Below are 15,589 nucleotides of genomic sequence, written 5' to 3' on the forward strand. Positions count from 1 at the left end.
TCTTTAAAACAAGTCTATGTTTCATGTGAAACACTTGGAGTTGCCTCTGTTTGTTTAAAAGTTGGTATATAAATTAACTCTCCTTATCTTACTTTAAATTTTAGAAATAAAGTTCATTGTGGTCTTGTTAATATGGCATCAGCAAAAGCCTTAACAGCACCATCTAGTGGTAAAAGGAAGCCATACAGGACAGCCAATTTTTATTTTATTTTAATGTATTCTTTTTTCCTGAAATGAAAAAGCTTTAGAATGGTAACTGAATTAATAGCTTTCTGAAAACACGTGAAATTTTGGATTTTAAGCATCTCAATCTGTGCGATTAAAATGTTATAGAAACATAAGTACATTCCAAGATTAACAACAGCACAGGGAAAAAAAACACTGGAGACACTTAGCGGCAAGTCATATAACTGGAAAAGTGGAAAGTCAAATATGTACTGAAGTTGATATTTGAATACTGAATACGATATTTAGGAATAGAAAGTATATATTTGACCATAGCTTTGACGATATAATTAATATCATTATTAGGGACAATTATTCTCTTGAATTGCATATTTTCAGGCGTGTTCTTACTATTAAATCTCCCAACAGAATTCATAGTTCCTACGCGTTTTGATGGACGTTTCAGAACCGGACTTTTTAATTACGAGGAATCCTTAAAAGCAACACACAACTGGTAGGTTGGTCTTTTTCCTCTCCTCCTCTCCCATTGGTTATCTGTGTGGTCAGTCGCTGCACTTCCGACAGCTTTCGCCAGCTCGGATGTGATGTAGCAACTGTTCAGACTTATCGGAAGTTACTAAGGTGTAACATTGTCAGTGTCCGAGACACTTCAAAGATATTAAACTTGTGAGCGCTTGCTTTAAATTACCAAATGGCTTATCCAGGATATGGCGGGGTGAGTAATTTGTGGGTAATCGCAATTTTACAGTGTTAAACGGGCTTTATTAGCTGGCAGAAAAGCTAGCCTAGAGCGCTTGTTTCAGTGAATTTCCGATAATTTTGCACAAGATGCACAGTGACAGGTTTCACTGTCTTCCTGTAACAAGGTAGGGATCCGTATATGTATAAGCCTCTTTAGGTGACTTTTCCCCTTTCAGTTGTAAGTTAGGAGCCATGTTGCTATTCCCACTGTATATAAGTTGATTTAATTTAGGAAAATGTCTTCCGGGATCACCATGCATGAATACTAGGTAAAACCAGCGGAAACCTTTAGCCAACCAACTGTGTGTATCTGAAAGAGGACTTGACCAACAGTGTGGTTTACTTATCAAAGCCCTCTTAGATCACCGTACTGACCCTGGAAATCCTTGTATGATAACAAAGACCACAAATAAGACTCAAAACTAAAGAATTAGCCTGAACTTTCCCATATGAGCCCAAACATTATTTATAAAAATAGAGTAAGTATAAGCAAAGCCTAGGTGTGATTCTTCAGTGTTAACTGTAGTGATTCAGTACTGTAAAAGTAGGACTAGAATAAAGTGCCTTCTCTCAAGCTCTCAATCAACCAAAGGCAGACCTGATGTGACCCCATGACCTCCAGAGGTCATAGGGTCACATCATCACAGCTGCATGTACAGCATGTCATGATTAAGATCACTGATCAAGTATAATATTCAGTGCTTACATGCTCTAATATAATAAAACGTACAGGAAGAGAGTTTAAAGATGTTTTCCTTACAGTTAATGAGGCAATAGCAATATAAATAAGTAACCAATCTAAGTGAGAACCACCTGTGCAGGTTTAATAAAATCATTTGAGAATAAAACATTTTCATGAAAAGTTTTACGGGTAATATTTTTAAATTTCCCTTTCTAATCTTTTTTCTGCCTCAGTATGGGGGCCGATGCCAGGCATGCCAGCTCAGGGGATGCCACCACATGGAATGCCAGGAGGGCCCATGGGAGGTCCTATGCCTGGGCAGATGGGTGGGCCGATGGGAGGCGCACCACCCCAAGGAGGATATGCCCCCTATGGTGGAGGCTATCCAGGCACATATGGTGCTCCACCAGCTGCCAATGATCCAATGTGGGGTTACTTTACAGCCATAGCAGGCCAGGTATGTGCGTTTAAACTGCAACTTGATTTTCCTGACTCTTCCTGAATTATTAAAAGAGCACATATTATAGATACAGACTATATAAAAGCCACATTTCCACTGCAGGCTTACTTTCACTTTTTGCATTTCAAGTTTGGACAAGAACAAGACTTGCAAGAAATAAGCCATTTCAGGTTTCATTAAACACTTCACTAGCATCATGGTTGAGACATGTTAGGGCTTTGTATTAACTTGATTCCATTCTGTATCACCAGCTCAAATGCTGAACCACTGCATTGGGTAATACATAAATCAGAACTGTATGGTACCTACTGCTACATTGACATGACTAGCATGATTCTTAGTTGGATAGTTAGGATTTAAGAATGAAACATGTAAGCAGTTTTTAGTAAAACAGTGGATGACTTTTGTATATAGTTTTTGGAATCTATCTTGTTGTCTACAAACGTGTTAATGAAGAAAAATCAATCTGTCCAGTCGCAGTGGAACCATGGGTAGATCTTATCTTTGACATAAGCTGATGGCAGCGAGTACAGTCAGTCTTTCATATTAAAACAGTTATCTGTGGGCCATGAGGCTGCTGGGTTATTACTAATGACATGTACATTTTCTTATATTTGTGATTAGCTGTCAACAGTTTTAAGAGTTGGGTTGTGCTGTAGGAAGCTTCCCACTTACAGAGGAAGTGATGACCACTGATTAGTGTTAGCTTAACTTACATTAAACACTGACTGGTTTAATGGAGGAGGAAAATGCTAATGTTAATAGCTTCCTGTAGTGCATTCAGACATTTTAAATCTTTAAAATGCCTCCAGACTTAGACTCATATTACATAAGATAACTAAATTGAGACCACTTAACTTTAGAGAGGCTTTAAACAGATATTTTCTCTGCCTTTCCTGCTGTTTTTGTTATTTTCACTCAGCATATACAGTACAGTACTTGAGTGTTAATGTAGTCAGGGACATGGCTGATTACATTGTCCTCACTTCACACTTGACCAGCAGGCCAGTCTCCCCTGAACTTTGTTTATTACTCCGAGAGTCACACATGACTGAATATCAGTTCCTGTTTTGTACAGGACGGTGAGATTGATGCAGAGGAACTCCAGAGGTGTCTGACTCAGTCTGGTTTCACTGGCAGCTACACTCGTAAGTTCACTGCTTTCTCTTCTACAGAACAACCGACTCCTGAATACACCACTCCCATGAGTTATTTTACACTGCTTAGTTAGTTTTGATTCAGTTAATTTGCTTTATTATTGCAAGGCACTTTACATACCAGGTATTAAAGCTGTATTAGTATCACACATGACATACATCTAAATTATTGAAGAAGTGAGAGAACTCATGCAGTGAGAATCAGGTGGTTTAATAATAGCTCATTCATTTCCCTTCAGGGAAATCCCTGTAAATCACTACAGATTTAAAGTGAACACCTGTCACTGTCATGGTAGTATTTGTATGTACTCTTTAGAATAAAAGTGCATTAACTGTTACACCCTAACTGTGGTCTTATTATCTTTACAGCTTTCAGCCTGGATACATGCAGGATCATGATTGCAATGCTTGATGTATCCTTTGCCATGACAGTTAAGTTGAAAAAAGAATTGTCTCAGTCTGGAAATGAAATTGACTGTAGCTGAGGCTCAGATTCAAGCCTTAGAGGCCGTAATATGCTCAGCACTATTTCCTACTCTAACCTTCCCATTCATTCTCAGTGTTTAAATATGTTAACAGTGGGTGTGGTTCAGCCTTGAACCAGGTTTGACCAGCTGCTGTCTTTAGTGTATGCACACCTTTCAGTCTATGTGCTGGCAGATATTTAAACCTTAACCAGCCTTTCACCAGAGGGACTTTACAGGCAAGATGGGTTTCAATGAGTTTAAGGAGCTGTTCACGGCTCTGAACGGCTGGAAGCAGAACTTTATGATGTTTGACCAGGACAGGAGTGGAACTGTGGAGCCTCATGAGATGACACAGGCAATCGGTGCTATGGGTGAGTCTTAACAGTATGAACATGATGGATATTTAGTAGCTCCTGATAACACATCTAATGAAAACTGGAACATTTAATGACACTTAATTAGGCCTAATAGAAGTCAATTAGGCTTTAATCTGTGCCGATTGGTGTGATCTGTCTCTGACTTATTCTGTTGATCATAGTAGACCAGTGAGGGACAAACTGCTCACACTCTATCCATACTTTATCATTTACAGTTCAACAGAGGAAAACCTCACACTTGTGTTTCACATACTCTTTATTCTAATAGGATTTGAAATTCCAAATTGATATTAGAATAGTTTTTACTAGATTTATTATTTATTACAAGATTTATTTATTAAATTTTACATTCAGGTTGAATTATGATTTATGATGGGTTTCTGTTTTTGGTTAGTTCAGCTGATGTAGAATGTAAATTCACAAAAAAATCATTTAAAAAACATTTTATATAATTCAGAAAACAATATAGCTAATATAGTTATTTTGTACATGAATACAAAACTTCAGTTTTAGAATAGTGACCAAGATACATGGGACATCTTAAATCATCCAAATTTCTGACCTGTCTGATATTTCTGCTTACTATTCCATCAACATATATACTGATACTGTTATATCTGCTATGAGAGAATATGTGAACGTGTTGGCCTGTTCTTACCTGGGAGAGTGTATGACTTTCCTAACTGGAGGGGGGTTGTGTGTTTGGACTCACCCAGTGCGTTAGCTCGCGTTCCTCAGGGACGGCAGATTCGACCCAACGGTGCCTCTCGACCTCCGTCCTGGTTCCAGCGGCCAGTCCTTTCTCCACTCCAGGATGTTCAGTTTTATTTATGTGTGAATAATGAAAAGAGGTGGTGTGAGTTGAATGTCCATTTTCAGTCCTTTATCCTTTTTTTTTCTCAAGTTATACAGCTGCAAGACCAGTACCTACTGAAACACCCACTGGGTTTGATGTTTTGATTTTGGCAAAGAAAGACAGTGGATTGTGATCTGTGTAAGCTATGACTTCTTGCCCTGAGTGAGACACATACACTTAGAAGTGCTTGATGGCCAAGATAAGACCCAAAGCTTCGTTCTCAATAGCTGAGTAAGGCTTCTACCTTTGCACGCCTAGGCATCACCTTTCTCTGACCCATATGATGTCCGCGGTACAGGCCTTTAAGTCTAACACATCCTGGAGTAATGGAGTACCTGGCTCAGGTTGAAGCAGCTGTTCCTTGAACAGTTTTAGGGGACTCCTAACCTAATGCCCAAACACCAGGTCAAAAGGAGTAAAACCTGTGGATTCACTCACAGAATCTCTCATTGCAAAAAACAGAAAAGGGAGTCTCCAGGGAACAGAACACTATGTTTTGGTCATTGTTTTTGATAGGTACAAAATCTTTCATAGGCACAAGTGTCCCTAGTGCAGATGTTTCACAGGCAGATCAACAGTACCGGTTACCATGACAGACTGACCCGAAGCTGTGTCTCAGAACTGTAAATGAGGTCTCAGCTTCTCCTTCCCCGACTGCCACTGTCCCATTTGACAAAAAAAAAAAACAAACAAAAAACAGCAAATGTCTCTAAGTCAGCTGACGCCTGTTGACGAGCCTAGCTTTCTCCAAGTTGAGTCTCATACTCTCATATTCCTTCTCCCTAAAGCACAGACGGCTACAAGTGAACAAAAGTCACCGTAAATACTAACAAAAATGCTAACTAGCCACAAAGCAACAAATATACATCGAAACAAAAACACACAACACACAAACACTTCGTTCCAGATCCCACACGAGCCCTCAATTGTCACGGCGCTAAGCTGACCTAGCCTCGACGACATAACTAATCCCTCCTTCTCAGGTTAGCCCAACACCTAACAAAGCCTGTCTGTGAACGTGTTGGCCTGTTCTTACCTGGGAGAGTGTATGACTTTCCTAACTGGAGGGGGTTGTGTGTTTGGACTCACCCAGTGCGTTAGCTCGCGTTCCTCAGGGACGGCGGCATCGACCCAACGGTGCCTTCCGACCTCCGTCCTGGTTCCAGCGGCCAGTTCTTTCTCCACTCCAAGAAATTCAGTTTGATTTGAGTGTGAATAATGAAAAGTGGATTGTGTGAGTTGAATGTCCGCGTTCAGTCCTTTTCCCCTCTTCCCTGGCGTCCGCCTCTTCTCGGTGGCGTCTTCCCCAAACCACACTCTCTTTCTCACCTGTCGCCAATGTGGGTTGATGAGCCCACAAACACCGCGCGCGCTCCCCTCTCGTGTGTATCAGTAGGTCCCTACCACAGTGACAGGTGGCCTATTATTTATCATTAAACTTTGTAACACTTTTTAAAACTGCACTCTTTATGTGTATAGGCCAAACTAAATCGCTTAAATATCATAATGATATTTGCCTGTAAGACATTTGCATAATACTGCAAGTAAACAATGGCAGCCATGGCCTAAACAATAAATGTGCGTACCATTTAATAAATAATAATAAATAAATCATTTGAGCTGTGTGACACATCCTTATAAACCTTATCCAGTCACATTGCTTTACAGCCTATAATAGCACTGCATCTCACATGTATTGTGTAGATTCATACACACTTCCACATTGAAAACATGAGATCTTTCCTCCACCATTCAGTCTCCCCTGTATCTGCCTCCTGCAGTGTGACGCTTATTTTCAGTGGCACGAGTGGAAAAAAATGTCAGAAGTTGCCTGCTGATTGTGACTCTGCTGATATGATCATGTCATTTACAGGTGTTGGAAATGCATATACAATTTGGCATATTTTCAGGGCTGTTCAGTCATGTCACTGATGTCTGTCAGACACTCTAACAACAGGGCCACATCACCACATGTTGGAATGAGAATAAGATTAGATGTTTTCTCTCTCTCTTCTATCAGGCTACCGCATCAGTCCTCAGGCTCTGAATGCAATCATGAAGCGCTACAGCAAAAGTGGAAGAATCTTCTTTGATGACTACGTGGCCTGCTGTGTCAAACTGCGAGCTCTCACAGGTACCAAACACAAAACCGATGTGTGCTGCACAGAAATGACCTGACGTGTTCAGTGAGCAGCCACTCGTGTGTGCATGCTTTTTGATATTGCACTTGGTTTCACTCCACCTGTATTCCCCTGTTGTCATCGCTGAAGTGCTGTGACATTCTGCTTGGCTCAGTGCGCAAATCTGTGTCACCAAGGTGTTGTGAAATCAGTTTTATTGAAATCGTGGGCGTTCAGTGCCGTAAGCGTTTACTCTTCCTGTTACAGAGAACTTCAGGCGGAGAGATACCATGCATCAGGGATCTGTCACCTTCCAGTATGACGATGTAAGTCTCATCCTCTCTGTAGCTCCCACTCTTTCAGATAAGTTTCAGCTTGAGACTGATTTATTAGCCTCAAAGTGACTGTATGACAATTACTGGGAATGGGAGAGGGGGGGGTTTAATATTTAATATCTTAATAGAACATGAATTTTCACAACTGAGATTAGCTCATAAGAGTTTTCAAAGTCAGCTTCACCAAGCTAACTGCGTAACTTTGTTGTAAATCGCTGGTGGCTGAGGTGAGAGCTGAGCTGTCATGCATTGCTGTCTTGCAGTGGTTAGAGAGCAACAACTGCAACAGTGTGATCAGTTTCACACAGACCTGGCTCATCTGAGGCAAGATGAAGTAGTTCTAATTCTGGACTGGGACTGGACCCACTGGTGAATTTTGTACATAAAAATATCTTGTCCTCAGGATATGGGAAACACACCTACATGAGCCGTTTTGCACATGCAGTCCATCTTTTTGATATTATTTTTAATCTCTTTGTAAATATAAAAACTCACAATGGAAGGCTGGAATTAGATACTGTGTATAAAGAATGGGTTGTGTAAAAATGTCACACTACCTTCCCTTCAGCAGACAGAAACATAACAGTACCCTGCCTCTTCCACTGTCCTTTGAACCCTCGTAATTTGGTTTCTGCTTCCACCTGACTGAAGGGAGGAGGTTTTGTTCTGTTAATCTTGTTATTAACACTGGAGCACCAACAAATTAACACTGAGCTTTTGCTTTTCCTCCATTGTTATAATTACCTACAACACCAAGTGTTCCCAATGTGTCAGGCACGCTGTGTTATTCAGTATACAGACATCCCATGACATTGTTTCAAGCTGTTTCATGTTGCAGCAGTTTGCCAGCACGTGAAACAGCTCAGTGCAGCTTTAAAGAGTGTTTCCTCCTGAGGTCGTGTGGTTGATTTACGAAACAACTTTGTGGTTTACATTCTCTCTCTTTGTGCCTCCTGTTAACAGTTTATCCTGTGCACAATGGCCATCTAAGTGCTGCTGTCTGTCCCACACCACGAGGTCAGGGTCTTTAACCAACCAATCAGTGGCTGATTCTGGAACAGTGCCTCAAAGGAATGCAAAGGGAGGCCAGTAAATTAGACGGCAGCTATGAGCTGCAACATGAAAGTACCCATTGCTTGTAATGCTTGCCATAATGCTTTAGTCTTGTATGTCACAGAGGGATGTGCTGAAGATGTATCAGGTGTACACACACACACACACACACACATATACAGTATGTATCCACATTAGAGGGGAATATAATACATTTCTATAATATAATACATTGTAGTATCTTTAAATTTCTATTGAGATTTTTGCCTTTCAAAATAAAAGTCACAGACAAAATTGCACATTAGTGTCAGAATAATTAGAAAAATGCTGCAATCACATAAAATGTTTTTACACATTAAACCTTTGAGGGATGGAGTTTGGGAATTTCTGAATTAGAAATTAATGTACCAGTAATGTTTAACTAGTCAGAATATTTTGCTTTAGGTCTCTCATTTTTGAATATGAAAAGAGAACTGATATTAGAGGATTGTTCCGATATGTGAGGCCACCTATTGTGCCATTATAATCTCTGAATGTATAGTCAAATGTATTAAAACCATTTATATAGAACATAGTAATTTCAGCATCATAGTTAATGAATAAATGTTAGCAGCATTTACAGATAACATGATACACTGAACTTCAGACAGTTCTGAACTTATATTATAACTAGTGCATTTTCTCATGTGTATTATCCGTGTTAATGGTATTTTATATACAGGAAATATTGTGCACTTCTGTTTTATATAACTCATATCTAAGACTAACTACATTAGATTGTAGATGCATATTACCTTGATGTCTAACTTGATAACAAGCCAAAGTGACTGTGAGCTGATATAAACCCACACTGATACCTGTTACTAATGATACTGAGATATTAAAGTATTGTCATATAGCTGCAGTATGTTCATATGCTGACTTTTTGTTTCCACAGCCAGGTTTTACACTTTAAGGTTACAGTGAAGTCAATCTGCACACAGCTAATGTTGTAAGAAATATCATATTTTGTTACTCATAATAAACACTTTATAATCAGTATGCATTCTGTTTATTAATTTATACAATTGCGCATTTCCCCCAGTCTATTTACACAATATATTTCATTTCTTTAAATATAGTTCAGAACGAAAACATTCAAATTAGCTGTTAAGTGTTGCATTGTATAAAATACAGTGGCAAACATTTAAAAAATGCATAAAAACAATTGTGAACAGCACTAGATTTAAAAAGTGACATTTATATCCAGTACAGCAAGTTTTCTAATCTCTGTGCAAAAGTTTGCAAATCCCATGAAAGTTCAGTAGACGACTCTTCAGGCGTTGGACATGTCGACTTAGGCTTTAGCAACTTTTGTTCTACATCTGTGCTCGAAAAAAGAAAGCTTATCAAAGAAAGCACCCCACGTTCTGCTGGAATGGAAACATTGGTATTGTCCTGTAAAGTAAAGGTTTCTCTTCTATCTCTTCCATCTTAATCCTCTATTCAGATAATGTTTCCCCAATATGTCGGACTTCTCGCTTCTTCCATAAAGTGTAGGAAACAAAGCTTTTTCATCTAGACATCTGATAACATTTCATCATTTCTCTCACATCTTACAAACCCTTTCATCACTTCTACATGTTTTCACCAGGGGTTAGGAGGGAGAGGGTTTCCAGTGGAGGGAGTCAGGGGACAAAATGAAGCCCAGACTTGTTTTAGAGTTGGGTTTCAACTCTCCTGTTTCAACACGCTGAGGAAGTTCAGAGAGAGAAGTCAGTGGAGAAACTCTGCAGAAATGATATGAAAATCAATGTGCAATATCAGTTCAAGACAAACTATTCAAACAGCATACAGTCTATGCAACACCCAGCTTTAAGTGCTGCCTGTCACTGAATCTTGCTTGCTACATTGAGAGGCTATACATTGCATTCATCGTCTTCCCATCATCCCATCAGTCCACACCATTCTAACTAACATCAGGGGTTTTTAAGAACAAATCAGGTACATAGAAAAATAATGGCAAATTAAATATTTTGTTTTAGAAAAATAGGTCTAACGGTTGTCTCTAAATCTCTGTGGATGAGTTATGTGCTGTACCTTACGTATCAATACATGTCACACACAGCTGATTGAGACCTTTTGATAATTTAGTCAAGTGCAGTCTCCATGCAATACATGAGCTCGTGTTGGAATCTGTGTCGTTAGAAAACTAAAATGACTAATTCATTTTCGTCATGCAGTTTCATGGTTGAGTACATTTACATCTGTGGCGGTGGAGAAGCAGGTTTTTGTTGCACTGGATTGATGTTGTTTGTAAAGGCTAGAGCAGGCTAATAAAGCTAAGGCTATTGAAGGCTGAACTCTTTTTTTTTTTTTGTTGTTGTTGTTGTTTGTTTGTGTATTTTTTCAGTTGATGTTTGTTAGTGGTGATTCTTTATTTAGAAAATTGTACTTTTCAAGAAGATAATGGAAGACCTAAAACATGCAACCAAAAAGGATTATATGGGACAGTCAGAGTTCCCTCCATCTATGAAGAGGATTCAGGATGTTGCTTTCTGTCCAGCAGTCTTACAGTTACAGTCAGAATTTAACTATTTTACATACACCTGTAAGGGACATTTATGTCAAGACAGATTGAGGATTTTATACAGAGAGACTGGGAAATGTACTCAAAAAGTGAAATAATGTTTGGTTTCTTTTTTACACTATTTGTGAGTTTTCTGAAAATATGACAAACTAACTGGTCAAAAATATACATGCTGCAGCTCACTGTGATATTAGATTGGTGGCAGAGATTTCAAAAATGTCATAGCAACTTCAGGTCCCAAGATCATGAGTGTAATTAGTTTTTCATTAGGTACAAAGAACTGGGAACAGATGTCTCAGCATCTGTAAACCAAAACTATCACCTTCTGCTTGGGGACAACTGGTCCAGGCAGTTATTAAAGAATCTCTCACTCTCTCTCTCTCACTCACACACACACACACACACACACACACACACAAAAAAAATCACCATGAATTATAAGTGTAGGAACAAAAAGTCCCCTACAGTTTTTTGAGCTGAGGTACAAGAGGTAAATTTATGGGAGGAAAGGTGAGGAATCTAACTCAGTACCTAGTGCTGTCAGTGGAATTCATGCTCTGCAGAAAGTGGTTGGAATAGTGGAGAAGGAAGATTCTGGTTTTCAGGACAAAATCAAACCATTTGCCAGAAAGTTAAATGTTGGATGTGACTGGGTCTTCCAACAAGATCATGACCCCATCTAAAGCTCAATTGGGATGGCCAAACTGCCTTCCAAAAGTCCTGACTCATGTTGACTGACCTGAAAACACAAGTCCATTCAAGAAAATAAATACATTTGTCAGCAGTCACCAAAAGTGGCTGATTAAACTGATGAAGGCAACCACATGTTAGCTGTTAGCTCTGTATTTGACCAGTTAGATTTTGGTGTATTTTCAGAAGACACATGAAAACATCTATCAACCACCCTCATTTGTTTTTTTGTGACACAGAAAAATCATGTTGTTGTTCATTACAATCCCAACACAGCCTCAACATAAGTGTCCCTTACAAGGTTTGACTGCAACTGTAAATACCCCACAACCATGCTTATGTAATATTGATATGATGCAGGCAGTTATATGGTAATTATATGTCATGGTTTGTCACATCTACTTCATTCATTTAGTGTCTTGAACATTTACAGTTAACCTCTGCCATGTTCTGTTTATGAAGGTTGAGTTTTAAATTCACAGACAGATCTTAACATTAACTTTGATATTGTCAAGCAAATGAAATCCCAACAGAAATGCTGTTCAGAGTTTCTCTGTTTCTTCTTTAGCTTGTAGAAAATTATTTCCAAAGTGTATTAAACTCTAGAAATACACCGAGACTCAGTGTATTTCCTGCACTGGTTCATCATTATTGCTCTCAAAGGCTGACAAAAGTCTTGTGCTATGGAATGTCCACACGGCCTCTACGCACATTATTACTACACTGTGTCATGTATTTGGAACTGACTAAGAAGTGATATTCATGTGTTGTGGCAATGTGGTGTACAGTAGGCACGCTAAATATACAGACAGATCTCCTCGTGAGTTTGTAACTGCGTCAATTGTTTGGAGCTGCTGATACAAGATGAACTTCAAAGCTGAGAGATAGAAATGCCTAAGAAAGAGTTTCAAGTAGCTTTGTCCCTGTGAAGAGGGAAGAGTCATAGAAAATGAGACTTGATAGCTACAGTAGTCTGTAAGCATGCCAAGATCACACCTGATTGCCTGGTGAGTTGCAGTGTGTGTGAGGAACATGCAACAGAAAAGAAAACATGAGGAACAAAAACATGCATATCTCTTTTTAGAAAAAGCACATCAGGTGCCTTGTGTTGCTGGCAGTGTTCTATTTGAAGTATGTACACAGTAGATGATGACTTTACATATGTTAATAATATAGTGTATAAATACCTCTGTATAAATGGACTTTATACATCTAAATCAGAGAGTAGGAAGGGGTGGGGCTGGGAGATTTTCCGAAAAGGAATGGAAGAAAGTCTACAGTTTGTTTTCCTTTGCATATTCAGTCTCTTTCTTAGACCCTGAGTCAAGCTTGAGAGAAGACCTTCAGTCAGTGTCGAAGGGTGGGGCTGTGGGGTGGGGTGGGGGCCCTACTTTCCTGGAAGCCCCGGGTCAGAAACTGGCCTGTGGAGTCCCAACATTCCTGAGCTGCTGGGGACATCAGGTAGAGAAGCTTGTCGGCCTGAAGGGAGCCTCGGTGGCTGTTGGTGGTGCTGTTGCTCTAGAGAGCGTGTGTTGTTTTGTGTGTGTCTCTGCTCTGTGTCTGTGTCGCTCTCGAGCAGCCCAGCAAAGTTCCCGTCTGGAAGAGTCTCTGTGTGGAGGAGGACTGGGGAGGTTTCTTTGGATTTGTTCTGAGCTATCTCTGGGCCGGGGCTCTGAGGGAGACAGTGGGCGCCCATGAGTCATTTGGCAGAGACTCATACGACACATACATCAAAGGAAACAGACTCCACACAGCTCCTTTACAAGCTGTGTGTGTCTGTTCAGACAAAAAACAAGTGACAGAGACTCTTGGCAGAGTCTGTGGTATTTTACTGTGTCTTTCTCTACAGAGTTTCAATGTGTAAAACTCATAATGCAAAGATCCAGTGACTTGCTAAATTCCTACCTTACATACATTATCACTAAATCACATGCTCAGTCTTCAGAATGCAGTTTAATGCATATGAGTGAACACAGATCGCTGTGTGTGGAAGATATCCACCTGATTTGTTTCACTCTGCTGAAGTCTCATATTAGCTCAGAATGAGGTCTGTGGAATCACAGTGAGAGGAGAGCTCTTCACAGCCAGCATTAACCAGAGGGAAGGATTCAGTGTTAATAATAAGGCCCTTTAACTACTTGACCCAGGTGGGCAGCACTGCAACATAATCTCTGATGACTTCATGTCACCAGTGGAAAGAAACGACTGCTGTTGGTTACTGTTAAAATGTTTGGTGTCCTGAATGAAACAAGCTTGTGGTGGATGCAGGACAGAGAAGATAAACTGATTCAGTCAAGTACAATGACTGTCCCTGCTGTATCCTTTATGACTGAAGCATTTACTGTACAGTCAGACTGCAGACTGCATTATCTGTTTTTACAGTAATATGCCATATTCAATAATAAAACAACTCTTTAAAAGTCATTTTTCCTCTGCATCATGTCAGGTACTGATCTCTGCAATGATTACATATTCTTTGTTGAATAACTTTGATGAAATGACCACTGCACACTGTTTGCATGAGAACTAGTAACTGGTTTCATTTAATAATAAACAATGGTTAGAATTCAGCTACATCTAACTGTAGATTATTTTCATTATTGATTAATCGACTGATCATTTTCTCAATTAATCGACTGATCATTTGGTATAAAACGCTCACTACAGTTTCACAGAGTGAAGCTGACATATTCAGTTTATGAACATCCTCACATTTGAGATGATGGAACCATCTAATGTAAAAAAATAGTCCCAGATTAATTTCCTGAGACTCAGGTTGGAAAGCTGCTGTAAAATACTGCACATGTAGCACACGCCTGTTGTTTCTTGTCAGTTATTAATAAAGAGCAGTATGTCTGCAGTGTAAAGTCATCCCTCTCCCTGTTGTCTGGTGTACCTGTGGCCGAGGCGGAGCAGGACCAAGGCTGAGATCTGTCTGGATGGCAGACACCGGCTGGATCCTGACGGCTGGCCTCTGGTACTCCGGGCTGGAGGTGACGGTGCTGTAGGCGGGGGGGCCGGCTGCTGTTTGCCTCTGGAGGAGCTGCAGGATGGCCTGGATGTCTGCAGTCATCTGAGATTCCAGTCTGATGGACAGACAAACAACAAACCATGGAGGAAGTGGTCAGACACCTTAGGTACAAGAGGTTTTCCTGAATTTCACTGCAAATGTTAGAAGTTAGTGATTAAGGACACATTGAGCAGTTTTATGTTGCAGTGGTGACAGAGATCATCTCTGTCGCTGCAGTTCACTTCCTCAAAGTCAAATGAGTTTTGACAGTTGATTGTTTAGAAGCTCACTGTTTCTAATCAGTACTGACTTCCATGCTGATGACAAACAGGTGATGAGCTTCATGTCAGAAATGGAGATGCAGAGTGCACAGAGTAAACCAAATGAAGAAGTCTGCTCTTTCAAACAATTCTTCTGGTTTTGATTGGTTGTTGGATCTGGAACAGTTGTGTTAACACTTACAGACCTAATGATGCTGATTATTACTGATTATGATTGAACTGCTCCTATAAAACACCAAAGCTCTTGCTGTGATGTTATCAGTATCAAATCAGTACAGTGTATTAAATGTGAATGTTTAATTGTCACCAGGTTATTTATTGTTTGTGTAATTTCCACTATTCTGCAGTGCTTATGTTGTTTGTGCTCCATCTCTTTTAAAGCTGTGACCTAATTTCCCCACAGGGCTCAATAATTTCATCTCATCATCAGCATCAGAAAAGCTGTCCCTGACTGTTCGCCCTGTAATGAATATAATGACTCTCATAATCTGCTGCCCCATTTTCCACAGGATGAACAATGTGCAGACACAAGTAGGACTATGGGCATATTGTAGCTGTATACAAACACCCCCTGCTCTTATATGCTGTACAGTGTTATAATTATG

At 39.9% G+C, this 15,589-nt stretch overlaps 2 protein-coding genes across 4 annotated transcripts in view; one reads left to right on the top strand and one right to left on the bottom strand.

Annotated features, from left to right (window-relative positions):
* The first annotated feature begins 1,810 nt into the window (after positions 1 to 1,810).
* gca (grancalcin) lies at positions 1,811 to 9,472 on the top strand. Its single transcript, XM_018701728.2, has 7 exons — positions 1,811 to 2,066; positions 3,148 to 3,217; positions 3,596 to 3,639; positions 3,917 to 4,064; positions 6,947 to 7,060; positions 7,314 to 7,372; positions 8,345 to 9,472. The coding sequence occupies exons 1-7, from the start codon at positions 1,854 to 1,856 to the stop codon at positions 8,369 to 8,371; spliced, it is 675 nt and encodes a 224-aa protein (XP_018557244.1). The 5' UTR covers positions 1,811 to 1,853; the 3' UTR covers positions 8,372 to 9,472.
* Positions 9,473 to 9,518: 46 nt separating this feature from the next.
* The window catches only part of kcnh7 (potassium channel, voltage gated eag related subfamily H, member 7), a 64,408-nt gene continuing 58,337 nt past the window's right edge, over positions 9,519 to 15,589 (bottom strand). For all 3 annotated transcript variants that reach the window (XM_051066018.1, XM_018701720.2, XM_018701719.2), the window contains 2 exons: positions 14,590 to 14,779; positions 9,519 to 13,365 (listed from right to left, as the gene is read on the bottom strand). In XM_051066018.1, the coding sequence (XP_050921975.1) occupies positions 13,081 to 13,365; positions 14,590 to 14,779 (475 nt within the window). In that variant the 3' untranslated portion in view covers positions 9,519 to 13,080. The remainder of the gene's footprint in view (positions 13,366 to 14,589; positions 14,780 to 15,589) is intronic.

Source organism: Lates calcarifer, linkage group LG7_2 (assembly GCF_001640805.2).
Source record: "Lates calcarifer isolate ASB-BC8 linkage group LG7_2, TLL_Latcal_v3, whole genome shotgun sequence".
Lineage (NCBI taxonomy): Eukaryota > Metazoa > Chordata > Actinopteri > Centropomidae > Lates > Lates calcarifer.